The 13,637-nt window shown below is 41.4% G+C and overlaps 1 protein-coding gene across 2 annotated transcripts; it reads right to left on the bottom strand.

Moving 5' to 3' along the window:
- On the bottom strand, window positions 1-9,639 carry LOC306786001 (gap junction alpha-5 protein-like). Of its 2 annotated transcripts, none has more exons than XM_079280621.1 (7): window positions 9,317-9,639; window positions 5,920-6,057; window positions 5,220-5,384; window positions 4,442-4,735; window positions 3,897-3,962; window positions 3,650-3,798; window positions 1-1,184 (listed from the first exon to the last, which is right to left on the bottom strand). In XM_079280621.1, the coding sequence occupies exons 2-7, from the start codon at window positions 5,986-5,988 to the stop codon at window positions 713-715; spliced, it is 1,215 nt and encodes a 404-aa protein (XP_079136747.1). In that variant the 5' UTR covers window positions 5,989-6,057; window positions 9,317-9,639; the 3' UTR covers window positions 1-712. The 2 variants fall into 2 exon arrangements, with proteins under 2 accessions (XP_079136747.1, XP_079136748.1); XM_079280622.1 differs by having other exon boundaries at window positions 5,920-6,037.
- Between the last annotated feature and the right edge of the window lie 3,998 nt (window positions 9,640-13,637).

Below are 13,637 nucleotides of genomic sequence, written 5' to 3'. Positions count from 1 at the left end.
ATCCCAATTCCTATTGGCTAACTCCCAGGTGCATTCTGTATCGCCTGTCTCAGTCTTTCTGTCCCTGCTCACTTAACACATTCAATGACTGTCAGTTGTTGTTTAATCCCTCTATGATAAACATTCCATATAACAGATAAGACTTTGCAACTTTTGGCAAAAGCTTCATGTCTCAAATTCTACTTCTAGCTACTAATCCTAAAACACTTTATGCTTATCTTAATTATGCATTTCCAAAACACTTATGATTATGACTAATTATGAATTCTTAAATATGAATCATGAAACACTTTTATTATAACTTCTAAACACACAGTTCTACGCTCAAATGTCTTACAGGAGACAGCTGTTCGCGGCCCGTGTGAAACACCAGGTCAACGTTGATTCGTTGGTTATTTTAACCCAATCAATCATCTTTTCATAAACCTAACCAAGTAGTTGTGTCGCCTTAACTTAACTGAGTTGTTTCTTGTGAAGACGGAAGTTTATTTTGAAAAGACTGCATGCATGTAACGAGTGAAAAGTGGACACGTGTACTATTTTCGTGAGATAAGATTTGATGGCAGTCGAGACAAAACATAAAAACAGAGTTAGTGCTGCTGCTAAGTGTGAAGGTTGATTCCTCCAACTGTCTTAAATGTGTATATGTGCACGTGTCCATGCATCAAATGTGTCTCACTTTATTCAGCAGGTGTGTGAGACGTGACATTTTCTAAACAGAGAGGTCGTCTGCTCTCGTTCGGCTGCTCGTTCCGCTCGTTCTGCTGAACCTCCGTTTGTCCTTGTGACAGAGCCCTCCGTTGGGGCAGAGCAGCCCGTCTGGGCTGCCGCTCATCTCCCTGCCGCCGGGCGCAAAGGAGCTGGTGTGGGTCCTCAGGTATCCGCCATCTTGGATCTGACCGTTGCCCGTGCCCTGCCACGCGGGCGAGTAGCAGCTCATCTGGAGGAGGTTCACCTCCTCGGCGGCGGCGGCCATTTTGTGCTTCTCGGTGGCCATGTTCTCGGAGTTTTGTTGGTTCGCGAGGCGGTGGTTGGGGAAGGGGAGGGGCAGGAAGCGCGAGGAGCCGATCACACACTGGCTGAAGTCCGGGGGAGGGGTCGACGGTGGAGGAGGAGACAGAGAGAGAGGACGAGCCAGCGAGACGTTCGCTGGAGGGACGGCCTTCACTCTTAAGAAGTACCGCCTGCAACGAAGAGATTTAGACAGTTAACGCTTCACCATGAAGAATTAGATGAATAATAAACGGTCTGCACCAACAACGATTCATTTCTATCAATGTCAGCTCAGTCTTTACTGTAAATCTAGATTTAATTAAATTCTGTGATCAAGTATTCATTTTAAACTTACACTTGAGGAGGTTTTGACTTTTAAATTCCTTTTTTAGACAAATCGAACAATAATAATCAAGTTCCTCTAAGAAAATGAAGGAACACACTCAAACCTGTCGAGTCTATTTTGAAAAAAAACAATAAAGTAAAAGATCCAGTTCAGCAAAGAAACTGTTATGCTGCCATTGTCTCTATTTCTTAGCGTGTCTTTTATTATTTGGCCATGTTGCTCCATTAGTTCCATTAGTAGGAGAAATTAAAGTTTCTCTGCTGAGCCATTATGAGTGACGCTTGGCTAACAAGCTGTCTTTAAAAAAAAAAAGTAAGTTATACAGTGCATACAAATGTATTTATTTAAATTTGGGTAAGCAAGCATCTCCATATTGATTAAACTCTTGATTTACTTTAAATTTACTTTTAAACCTAGTTTTGCTAAACTCTGATCACAACTAACCCCCTACTCCATGAAGAGGCTGTGAAACAATGTCTTGTGCTCTTGAAGAACCTTAATTTACTCAAAGTTGTCTTTTTATTTCCAGAGGAAATGCAAAGTCACATTTCAGCTCTTCAGGTTTTTTTTTTTTTTAAATCCTCAGACAGTTTGACCTTTACGTTCATTTCCAGGAAGTAAAAGCTGAATCACTGAATGCTCAAAATAGACGAGAAATGCACTTCAGTTGTTGCAAGAGCTTTGTTTAATCCGCCTCCACAAGACTAATACAAAGAACCTGCACATACGCTGCTCTGCATCCCGACTCTCTGAACTACGTGAGTCCTACATCGGTGACCAACAGTATCTTTTTGTTTGCCCCTCGCTGATAAATGCTTATGTTTTTCTATCTCGGTGCCTCCAGCCTGTAACACAGGCTTCAAAGGTCATACATTTTAAATTTGCAGAACAAGATAACGTCAGATTTATATCTCCGGACTTTACGAGGCTCCGGCATACATCGTTAAAGTCCGTTTTCACTGAATGGTGCTCCTCATGGCCAGTAAACTGACTGTTATGTGTAAAATCTTTGGAGTTCCCCTTCCTCTAAATGTGCATATTCATTACCATTACATCATTACCACTACTGTTGATTTCATCCTTTTTAACAAGGTTGCATTTGTTTCAATTACGTTCATGAAATCAGCTTATAACAGAATCTTTGGAAATCCTGAAACTGTCATTGTCTTGTGGTTTTTGCTATAATTTGTTTCCTGTTTGAACGTCTTTGTCTCTTGTTTTAAGCTGCAATCCTTTGCAAATCAGAAGTCGATAATTCCAACTCGGTATTCCCCGACTTCCAATCTAAATGCGTCCCAGTGCAACATGGACGCCTGCGGCTATCTGATTTTTGGATGGCAAGTCTCTGAGCTTCACGAGCAACAGAGGACCTAACTACAGCACCTTTAACCAAAAGAATGAATTCACCATCTTTAAAATCAACAATAAGGAATCCTGTGGGTAAATATTTCTGAATATCTCATTGAAGACATTTCAAGGATCCTCGAGAGCCCTGTTAAAATATGCGAGGCTTGCAGAGATCTACACAAATCAACTGAACAGAGAAGGAAATGACGGTTTCAAACACTCCATAACACACTATCTACAGTACAAAATTATGAAAAGGTAATTCAATGTGAGTGCCAACATGTTGCGAGATAAATCTTCCTTGAGTTTCCGATTTGGACCATTCTGTTGCATTTTTTTGTGTCGGAAGTAATATTTTTCCAAGTTCCGAGTACAACGGATTTGCAGTGTCACTTCCTGCCTTTCTTTGTTTCCCGCCTGTGTGATTGTCAGCCCCGCCCCTTTACGAGTTTCAGCTGATTGCTCGTCTATCTCGTAAAGGTGGAGCTAATTTAACTACTTAATAAACTGCTGGGTTGTTGAATATGTAATAATATATCATAATTTATTATTTGATTACATTTTTGTTTTAATAATCTGCATCTGTAAAATAACTAAAGCTTTGAAAATCAATGCAGAGGATACAAAGTACTATATTTGCCTCTGAAATGTAGTTAAATTGAAGTACAAAGTAGCAGAAAATGGAATTACTGAAGTACTTCAAAATGGTAAATAAGTGCAGTTCTTGAGTAAACTTGTACTTTCCACCACTGATGACAGCCAACAGTGTCTTTTTTAACATCGAATGTTTGTGCTTTAATTTCTCTAGACTTGAAAGAACTCAACAAACATACACATTGTGGCATTTTAGATCTTATAACAATGCATCTGTAAAAACGCCTGCAGTGACGTTGGTTATATGCAGCTTGATTAAAAGGTCTCAAAGCATGCATCATCTGGTCTCTTAAGCTCCAACACATGTACCTGCAGCAGTGTCTCCACGCCAGGTGATGCAGTTCGAGCGCGCTGAGGGCCAGAGAGACGGCGGACACGGCCATCATGAACACTATGAAGACGTTTTTCTCTGTCGGCCTGGAGACGTAACAGTTCACTGGATGCGGACACGGCCAGGCCTGAGAGAGAGAGCGAGAGATAACACGACCGTGGGCCCCTGAATATCATGTTTCATACGTTATGAAGAACTCAAAACGATTCAGGTTTCTGGTTTTACCTTGCAGACATACAGAGGGTTGAGGAAGACTCCATACATGATGTACTGGAGAATCAGAAACACCACCTGTATGGAGGTCCAATCACAGTCAGCTCAATTCATTCAACGTTTCACATTTCACCGGTTTTATAATTTTATACTCGGAAGTCTTGTTATGTATTTCTGCAGAATTTGCATGAGGGAATTACCCACAATTCATACTGTTGTGTTGCTGAAAAGGCTATGTTCCCTGAGGAAGCCTGGAGGCATTAAAAATATTTGACACTGAAACTTTAACATGAATGATTTAATGATTTAATGACTGCAAGCGTAGATTATATTTTACACACCTGGTTTATTCATCAACCTTTTCTTTTAATTTCTCTATTTGAAAACTTTTTTGACAAAACATTTAAATGTAACGTGTTTTGGAGTAATCAAGGTATTGGGATATTTCGCTGTTCATGTTTATACCCTTTCAAGCTCTTGCAGCCTCTCAGGGTTCAGGGTTTAAGACCTTATGGGGGACATTGGGACTGGCCCTGGTCTGTAGGACCAACATGTACCTCCATGATGCTCCGTAGCAGTATACTCAGGATGTACGTCTGCAGCAGCGCCCCCCTCAGACGGACTTGACCTGCCGATTGACCTTTATCCTCCTTTCCTCTGACTTTCTCTCCTTTCCTCCCGTGTTTCTCTTCTCCTCCCTCTCCTTCACCCCCTCCTCGGTCCTCCTCCCTCTCTCCCCCGTCTCCCTCCTCCTCCTCTCTGCTCTTCCTCTTCTCCTCCATGCGGACGGTGTGCATGGCGTGGCCCATGTAGATCAGACTGGGAGTGGACACGAACACGATCTGGAGCACCTGCGAGGAGATCAGCCAGATTTACGATTTAAAAAAACGTTGAATCAAAGGTTAGTGATGCTTGAAATCAGCATTCGTAGCTATGCAAAGGGATGTAGATATCGTAGATATCCCACAAAATCAAATCGTATGTAATCCATGAAATCATGAACAAAGTATAAACCCCACAAAAACCCACGTTGGGCGGGAAGTAGGAGAGCTGGATGGGTCAAACAAACAAAACCTGTTCATGCTGCATGTGAAACGTGAAGTCAACGTTGATTTATTTGTTAATTGCGTACTTCAGTAACGACACTTTGGTAGTTATATTTCCTAAAACTAAGTAGTTTCTTTGCGTAAACCTAACTAATTTGTTTAAAAAACATGTTACGCAATACGTTTATGTGATTTAACAGATTAAAACAACAACCAGTTACACAAATATGAGGCCCTGCTACTTCATTTTGTGTCTGTTTTAGTCACATGACATTAGTTTGTACATTACCCAGTATCGTATGTGAGCTATGGGGAAAGCTCGGTCGTAACAAACGTTCTCGCAGCCCGGCTGCTCGGTGTCACAGTTAAAATCTTCCTGCTCGTCGCCCCACGACGACTCAGCCGCCGTCCCGAGCACCAAGATACGAAAGATGAACAGGATGGTCAGCCACACCTGTGAGGCCAAAAACAACAGAGAAAGATGTGTGAAACCCTCAGAAACTATGATGTAGAAAGCAATAATGATTATAATCAGGACATGTTAACTTCTGGGACATTTGAAAATGCTATAAAAGGTCTGTTTAGTTGAGTAATGTCTTACTGATTTCCCACTTTCAGTTGTTCGTGTCAGCTGCAGATGTTTCTCATGTATTCTGTTTTATAAGTCAGGGCTAATAACGTTGAAATGAAACGTACTGCTGGCTTAGAAATAAGAATAATGCAAGAGGAGGAATTATTGTGACACCCTTAAAATATGAATTTAAGGTAAATTGTTAGCTATATTTTATTGGGAGTTAAATAGAATCTATGAAGATCCATGCACCAGTATACATGGACATATATGATTGTTTTATTTATTTTGAGTGTGTATTTGTGTGTGTTTATTTCCACCATGTGCAGAGGAACTGGTGCCATGTTGCCTGGCATGTGTTTGTGTGTGTGTGTGTGTGTGTGTGTGTGTGTGTGTGTGTGTGCGTGCGTGTTGTAACCTTGCCAACAGAGGTAGAGTGCTCCTGTACTTCCTCCAGGAAGTTTCCCAGCAGGCTCCAGTCTGCCATGACAGCTCAGCACAGACGTTTGTGTTTATTCGTCTCTCAGCAGGTCAGTCTGCAGGAACAAAAGTTCACCTGAAGATCAGAGAGCACAGGCAGGTTTCAGGAGCAGGGTCACATTTAGGCTTCTCCTAATCTCCTCTGTGGTTTATTTGAACAAAAGACAAAGTTGTTTGTATGAGGTGAGAATGAGAAAACGACGACTGATTAAACCCGTAGCTGAGAGCATCTAAAGAAGCTCCAGAACTCTTCTGTGTTATAACGTTATAACGTTTTAATGTTCTGCAAATTGATTCATGAAACAAACATAGATGTCATTTTTCCATCATTTTTCTCTTTGCTCTTTTAATAACTTCCTTTGCTGCAATAATTAAAAATGGCTCCCGCTGTTTATCTCCCTGAATCAACTCTTAATATAAAAGTAGTGGATTCAACTTGTTTATTTGCGTTTTCTTTTGCCAATTTTCTGAAAATGTGTTGAAAAATTTGCATTAAACCTGGATGGACACTTGAGAAGTAAAAAGTTGAAGATACCGTTTGTGCTGGTTAGTGTGTTGGTGGCTAGCAAGTGTGTGTGTGTGTGTGTGTGTGTGTGTGTGTGTGTGTGTGTGTGTGTGTGTGTGTGTGTGTGTGTGTGTGTGTGTGTGTGTGTAATATCTCGACCCCATGACCCTCTCTCCGGCCCGGCCCTGACCCCATTAATACAAACGTCTGTGCCCATGTCTTAGTTTAGCTCCACTCTCGGTTCCCATACTCCACTCCGTCTGTCTCTGTGGAAGGAAAATTACACACACACACATTTTGACATGTGTGGGTATGTTTATGCATGTGTATTACTACTGCTATTATTTTCTTTCCTGTAAAATACAAACAATGCTAGAAGTCCAAAGCTCAGCCAGCCGTTTATAGAGGCTCTGATGTTCATTTCACGATATCTATAGAAAATGTGTAAAATAAATAATAATGCTATCGGTACGCACACAGCCAAAGAACAAAGAGAGATCATTTTACAGTGATTGAATTAATTGATTACACACTTAGATATTAATGTGATTAAGCTGTTGCCACTTTAAACTTTGTTCCCTATCGTTTCTTTCATTTTATTATTTCTATTGACTGAACAACTTAAAACTAAACTGCAATGCTCACTTTTTTCTATTCTAAGCTCTTTTTAAAGACATACATATTCTTTGCTTTGAATGATAATTTGTGTCTCATACATTTTTATTTTCCACAAAAAAAGATCAATTACATTGTCATATTGTCTTAAAATGACATCCACACCTTTTCCCTCATTAAACAAGTCCACAATCTATATTAATATGTTTAACTGCAACATGTCTCCTACTTCACTGAAAAGCCAACTGTGTGTGTGTGTGTGTGCGTGTGTGTGTGTGTGTGTGTGTGTGCGTGTGTGTGTGTGTGTGCACTGGAGGTTTCAACTTTCCTCATCACACTTGTGTGTTTCGCACTGGAACATGATTGGGTTACAGGATTGTTGTCGTGTGACATAATCGTGCTCGTACGTGCACGTCTTGATTTAAACTTCCCTCCTTGATGAATGTCAAACTCTGCACACACATCAGTCTGCACAGTGGAGATCAAACAACCGGGGGACACAACAATGAGCAGAACACGTGTTTTGAGTGGATCGGGACTTTAACACGTCTTCAACACGACTTCAACACGTCTTCAACACGCTGCAGCAGAATTATGATGAACTTCAACTTGCATTTGTAACTTTCTTATGTAACGTTTCGTTTTTAAAGTATATTTCAGAAGCTGTGTTCTTATGACATTCTCATGAAAAACTAAAATAAGATGAACTTAACCTCCCTGTGGAGGTCAGCACGGTGTTCTCAGCTGCAGCCGCCGTATGAGAGCAGTGCAGCGCGGCGGCCGCGAGCTAACCAGTGGAGCGCGCTCACGTTCACTAACATGCACGAAAACCCGACTTTGTAAATGTGTGGCTGATATCAACACTTTCTCTTTTTGTCTTTAAAAAAGAAAACTATATCCTGAGAGTATTTTAAGTCCCAATAAAAAGGAAGTTAGAGCGTCTTTAGCTTCTGTATTGTGATGTGTTCTCCAGTGAAACGTCCTGCGAGGAGCTACTGCTCGAAAAAAAGGTGGGCGGGTTTATAATGTTGCGCGATACGAAGCTACAGAGGACTGTGGCTCCACACACACCTCCTGGTTTGATTGATGGCTGGATGTCATGATATTATTGGCTGAAGTTGGTTGGTACCAGCTTACACACACCATGTCTTGTTTTACAGGAAGATTTAGTATAAAAATACAGACTTTTTTTGTTGCATATATTGTTTTAGGTGCAAAATATGACCAGTCATTGGGAGTGTAAAGGGCATTTTTTTCATTTAATCTTTTGTGAGCCTAAAATTCCCTTATTTATTAAACGCCCCTAAATGCCCCTCCCTTCCTGTTTTTATGAAACTGAAGGCTTTTAACAAACTGTGTGTGTGTGTGTGTGTGTATTTATGTCTTTCAAGTACTCAGCATCATTAATAACAATATTACTTCCTTCTATAGACTTTCCCCCGACCTTTGCATGCATGTGTGTGTGTGTGTGTGTCGACGATCCAGCACTCAGTATTGTTCTGCATCCTGTCTTGATAACACACGCACACACACACACACACACACACGCACGCACGCACGCACACACACACACACGCACACATATCTTTCCTATGCTGGTTATTGATGGATAATAAATTAGGAACCGTTGACCTCGCTCAGACATGAGGATGTTTTTAATCTGATAATAAATGTTATTTATAATTTACACGATTAATTAATATTCCCTAATTAAAAGTGTCAACATAATGAAAATATGAGATATGAATCGAAGGAAACAAAACAGACAAATGATAAGCCGATAAAGACTAAAATAGTTAATTTCGTCCTTTAATTTCCATATTTTTCTCAAAACTTGTGCCTTGTTAGATTTTGTCCTGAAACAAATGAATGTGGTCTTTAATAGAATATCAGATATTTGAGGTGCGCTTGGTTTATGATGACAGCGGCTCCTTCCTGATCACATCTACCTGTGAAGGTTTTCGATCTTCTTATTCCTGCATTTAAATGTTTTTTTAGTCATAGTTTTGTGGTAAACACTTGACGTATAGGCCTCGCACTGAGAGCTTCAGAGGAGAATTTGCTGTTTCAGAGGAGTTTCCATGACGGGGACAAAACTAACGAGAAAACTGTGAATCAAACCAACATTAACTTTGAAGTTTGTTGTTGTGGGCTGCACGTTGTGTTCAAGAATCCACCAGATGGACGCACATACACACACACACACACACTTTACCTGATTTAGGATTGCAGTTGGCCTGAGAAAATCTCAACAACGTTGATGAAGTGGCTGCTCTCCTCTTCCTCAGCAGCTACTTTGAGCAAGGCGCTTCCTTTCCCCTGATCCTCAGCGGCAGCAGAAGCTGTTCGTATGTGAGGTGGTTTGCACCGGTCCAGATGTCTTCCAGTTGTTTAAAGTAGTTTTCTTTTTGCTGGTCTTCCTCCAGCCGCAGGTTTGTGTGTTGTTCTCACAACTTGAGCTGCAGAATGTGACCCTGAGACGGCTTAAAGAGACGGCTGAGAGAGACAGCTGAGAGAGACAGACAGATGAACAAATGCAACGTTCATTCAGATGAGTGGACAGTGAGACAGTCGATGCAGCAGCAGACAGATGAGAGCAGTTTGTGTCCAGAGGACTGACCCGAAATGAGTGTGACTCTAGTTTGTACCAGCCTCTTTCTCTCTCTCTTTCTCTCTCTCTCCCTCTCTTTCTTTACCCCCCCCCCCCCTCTCTCTTTGTCGCCCTACCACAGCAGAGGAAGTGGGCCTGGTGCCTCGCTGCCTGCTATTCAACTCGTAGGCATGCATGTGTGTGTTTGTGGAGTCTGGCATCTCAAGGAAGTCTGATATTGTATTTGGACACAATGGCTGCAGGTCCCAGTCATGCATTCCTCCATGTCGCTCTATTCTTCTCTATACGTCTCTCTGTTCGGTTGGTATGCTGTTGTGAAAACAAACTTACATGTAAACTCCAGAAACATCAGTGTACACCTTCCATCAACGCTGTGAGGCTGGAACACACTTTGTAGTTTCTATAAAACATTCTGGAGAAATTTGAAGTGCAAAGCCAGTAAACCAATCAGTCGCCAATTGTTGTTTCCATCAACTAGTTGTAGACAACTACAGATAATAATACTAATTTAAAGAGCGGTAACTCTATACCTCTCAGTAATACATAATATCACTGCTGCCTATCATTTGAAAGAATAGTTGGTCAAAATAATAATTCTTCTTCTTTTCATGCAGCAGTATTTAGACTTTATATACAGCTCCACTACGGGCCAAAAACTAAATTTCTTTGCAGAAATGTCACCCAGAATCATTTAAACAAACACGTACAGCTGTGAAAGTAACATAACATTTTAAATAAAAGAGATTGTATTATTTGCCGTCTTGCCCAGACATGAAAGAAACATATTCCATATTAAATGACTAGAGTTAGATGAGAAGACAGACAGCCAGCCAGACAGCCAGCCAGCCAGCCAGCCAGCCAGACAGACAGACAGACAGACAGCCAGCCAGCCAGACAGACAGACAGACAGACAGACAGACAGACAGACAGACAGACAGACAGACAGACAGACAGACAGACAGACAGACAGACAGACAGACAGACAGACATGGATTAACACTCTCCACCACAGACTTGGTTTCTTGTAACTTAAGGAGAGGTTATTTATTTTAAGCTCGAGTGGCTGTAGGTACAAAGCTCTTGCTAAAATGAGCCGTTCATGCACATGAAGAGAGAAGGGAGGTGAAGTGATCGGTGGTCCGGGTCAGGTGTGATTTGGGTTTTTGTGTTTAGGTGGGAATATCAGTGAGTTTTCTGGCTAAATGAGTTTATTCTTATAAAAAAACAGGTGATAATGCTTCAGTACAGGAGAAGAAAATGGGGTTGGACTGACTGAGCTTATGGATGACTGTGAGTCTCTGTTGATAACCCGGGTTGATGTCCATGATACGCTGATTGAAGCTGACGTTATTGTCCAGTGTAATAGTAAAAGACTCCACCGCTACCGGCTCTCCTGTGATGGTGAGGCCGAGGGGATGGACCGCTGTTTTGGGGGCTAAAGAGCAGCTCTTTACATTCTGAAATCTTCTCATTTTACTCTGGGCAAGAAAGCAAATGTAGTATGTACAATATACATGTTCAATTTCTGCAATTTAAAATAATATTTGGTTATAGAGCAGGTAGTATATACTGCTGAATATCAAAGAAGAAGAAGAAGAAGAAGAAGAAGAAGAAGAAGAAGAAGAAAAATAAGTGAGTCCTTCAGCATCACCGTTTACTCGGAAAATGCTTTCATCAACCTTTATGAACATTTTATGAATGAAAATTCAAAAAGGGTCTCGAGAGGCAAAGGCCCGCACCTCTGTGTTGACCACCGTGGGACATTATTTCGGACAAAAATGTACGGTAGTCAACGGAGAGAGCCCGTTTGAATTTTGCCATGAATTACACGCGATGTTTTTTCAATTTGTTATGTTGAAGTAACGAGGGCAACGCGTCTCGATCGTTCTTTCTCTTCCCGGCTGCTAAAGAGTCTGACGGTGACTATCGTACATTTTCTTCTGTGTAAAAAAGGCACCAAAGTCATGTTAAAATACTCAAAACTGTGTCTTCACTCACAGATAAAATAACGCAACATGTAATCTAAGTCACAGCAGTAACGTGACGACCATTCACGGAAAATTTGTGGTCGCTGTGTGTTTTTTTGCAGAGAACTTGTGATAGTGTCAAATGCACACTGGTTTCCTCGGGGCCATTATCAGTGTGTGTGTGTGTGTGTGTGTGTACGTGATGTAGTGAAGAGGAGAGTTCCCCTCGATTCATGTGAATCGAGGGGACCATGTGACAACACATAACCAACTTTTCTTTCAAACGGGATGGCATTGTGTCTCTAACACTGACACAACGCTGCTGGTTTAAAGGCGCAAGATACGAGATTGGGAGCGTTTCGATTGTCTCTCAACGGCTCTCAACATGTCGGCAGCTCATAGCTAACGGTGCTAAGGGCGCTAACAGTGCAAACTACGGCAAAAGTGCTGACAGAGCTAACATGGTTTACCTTACAGGGATCAACTGTAACCGCCGTATAACAATTTGTGCTCTTTATAAAGTCTGCATGACACCACAAGACCGCTTTCAAAAAAAAAAAAGGCTTTATCTCGTTCCAAACAGCTTCCGGTGAAAAGAGCTTGTGCCACACTCATGAAACCGTCACAATGAATCTCTGTGTGCAACGGTTTTGCCATCTGGAGGTGAATTTGGAAAGATTTGATCCACCAAATTGTTTTGACTTTTTTAAATTTGTCATTTGCCTCGCTTAAAAAATTCAAACATGGAATATTTGCTGACAGTTTAGCAGTGGCGTCGCATGGACATTTCCTCTGCACAATTTCCACTTGTGCAAATTATGCAAAAAAGTGTTTGTGAAGTATATCACAATGCTTTCTGCTGCGCACTGCTTCAAACTGATTCAGATTACTTTATTGTCTTTAACTTTGGAAAACTGGAAGATAAGAGAACACAACAATGCACAACAATAAACGACAATGAAATCTTAAAGTAACCGGAGCAGTGATAAAAGTCTGTTGTCATTTTCTGGCCGTTGGGACTTTCAGCCTGCGGCCTGCATCGCCTTTTAGGCTGTGAAGAGAATAAATCCTTGAGTTGGAGTTGTTTGTCTCCGTTGATCAGTTTGTCTTTTTGTTGAACTGAGAGGCTTCCAAACAATGAGACAATGTTGAATGTGAGAACACCACGGACGTTGGTGTGCTGGCTGGTTTCAAAGCTCCTCAGTTTCCCGAGGGAGCTGCTGTCTCGCTTTTCTTGAAGATGTAGTCGACATTGTCCCTGGAATCAACACATCTTGAGTCAAGTGACAGACATTTTACATCATTTCTTCAACGTTTCACTGATTTAGCAAGATAAACTTTCAGATCTTCACTGGTACCAACTTCTAGGTCAAGAGGTTTTATTTGTAGCTGCAGCAGTTGTGAAGACTAACAATAGCCATGTTTGTTGTTCACGTTCACAACCATCATTTTGGGGGAGTGGCTTCGGAGGAAGGTCTGAAGGTCTGTCTGTGTTGCCAGCTTTGTGAATCATACTCGTGCTAGGTTCTCAAGACCTAGCTTTAAAGATCAATGGAAAAAAATATGAAAACATTAATTCATAATTTTTAAGAATTATGTTGCAGGACTGTATGTCTGTGTGTGTGTTTACATGCATGCTTGTTGTTGTGGAAGGCCCTACACTAATAATGCATTGTGTCTGTGCTGAAGAGATTCAACGACACGAAGAGAGTGTGAGCAGACTTTTAGCTCTTGTCATCATCTCCAAACTCCTGCCTCTCACACCTCACGTGTGTGTGTTTGTGTAATAGTGTGTGTGTGTGTGTGTGTGTGTGTGTGTGTGCATATTTCAGTGTGTCTTTGCATGTTTCACACCTCTGTTATCGTCTTGCATTAAGCTCATGACATACCTTTCCTTAAAAGAGCCCACACACACATTCACACACGCACACGCACACGCACACACACACACACACACA

Source organism: Melanostigma gelatinosum (assembly GCF_949748355.1).
Source record: "Melanostigma gelatinosum genome assembly, chromosome: 12".
NCBI classification, from domain to species: Eukaryota; Metazoa; Chordata; class Actinopteri; order Perciformes; family Zoarcidae; genus Melanostigma; species Melanostigma gelatinosum.
The sequence above is the reverse complement of the archived record's forward strand: the minus strand, read 5'-3'. Positions and strand labels throughout refer to the sequence as shown.

Coding starts and splice junctions, on each gene's coding strand:
- LOC306786001 (XM_079280621.1), bottom strand. CDS start 5,988: ATGGCAGACTGGAGCCTGCTGGGAAACTTCCTGGAGGAAGTACAGGAG. Junction 5,385..5,919: donor ACTCTACCTCTGTTGGCAAG/GTTACAACACGC, acceptor TTGGCCTCACAG/GTGTGGCTGACCATCCTGTT. Junction 3,963..4,441: donor TGCTACGGAGCATCATGGAG/GTACATGTTGGT, acceptor ACCTCCATACAG/GTGGTGTTTCTGATTCTCCA.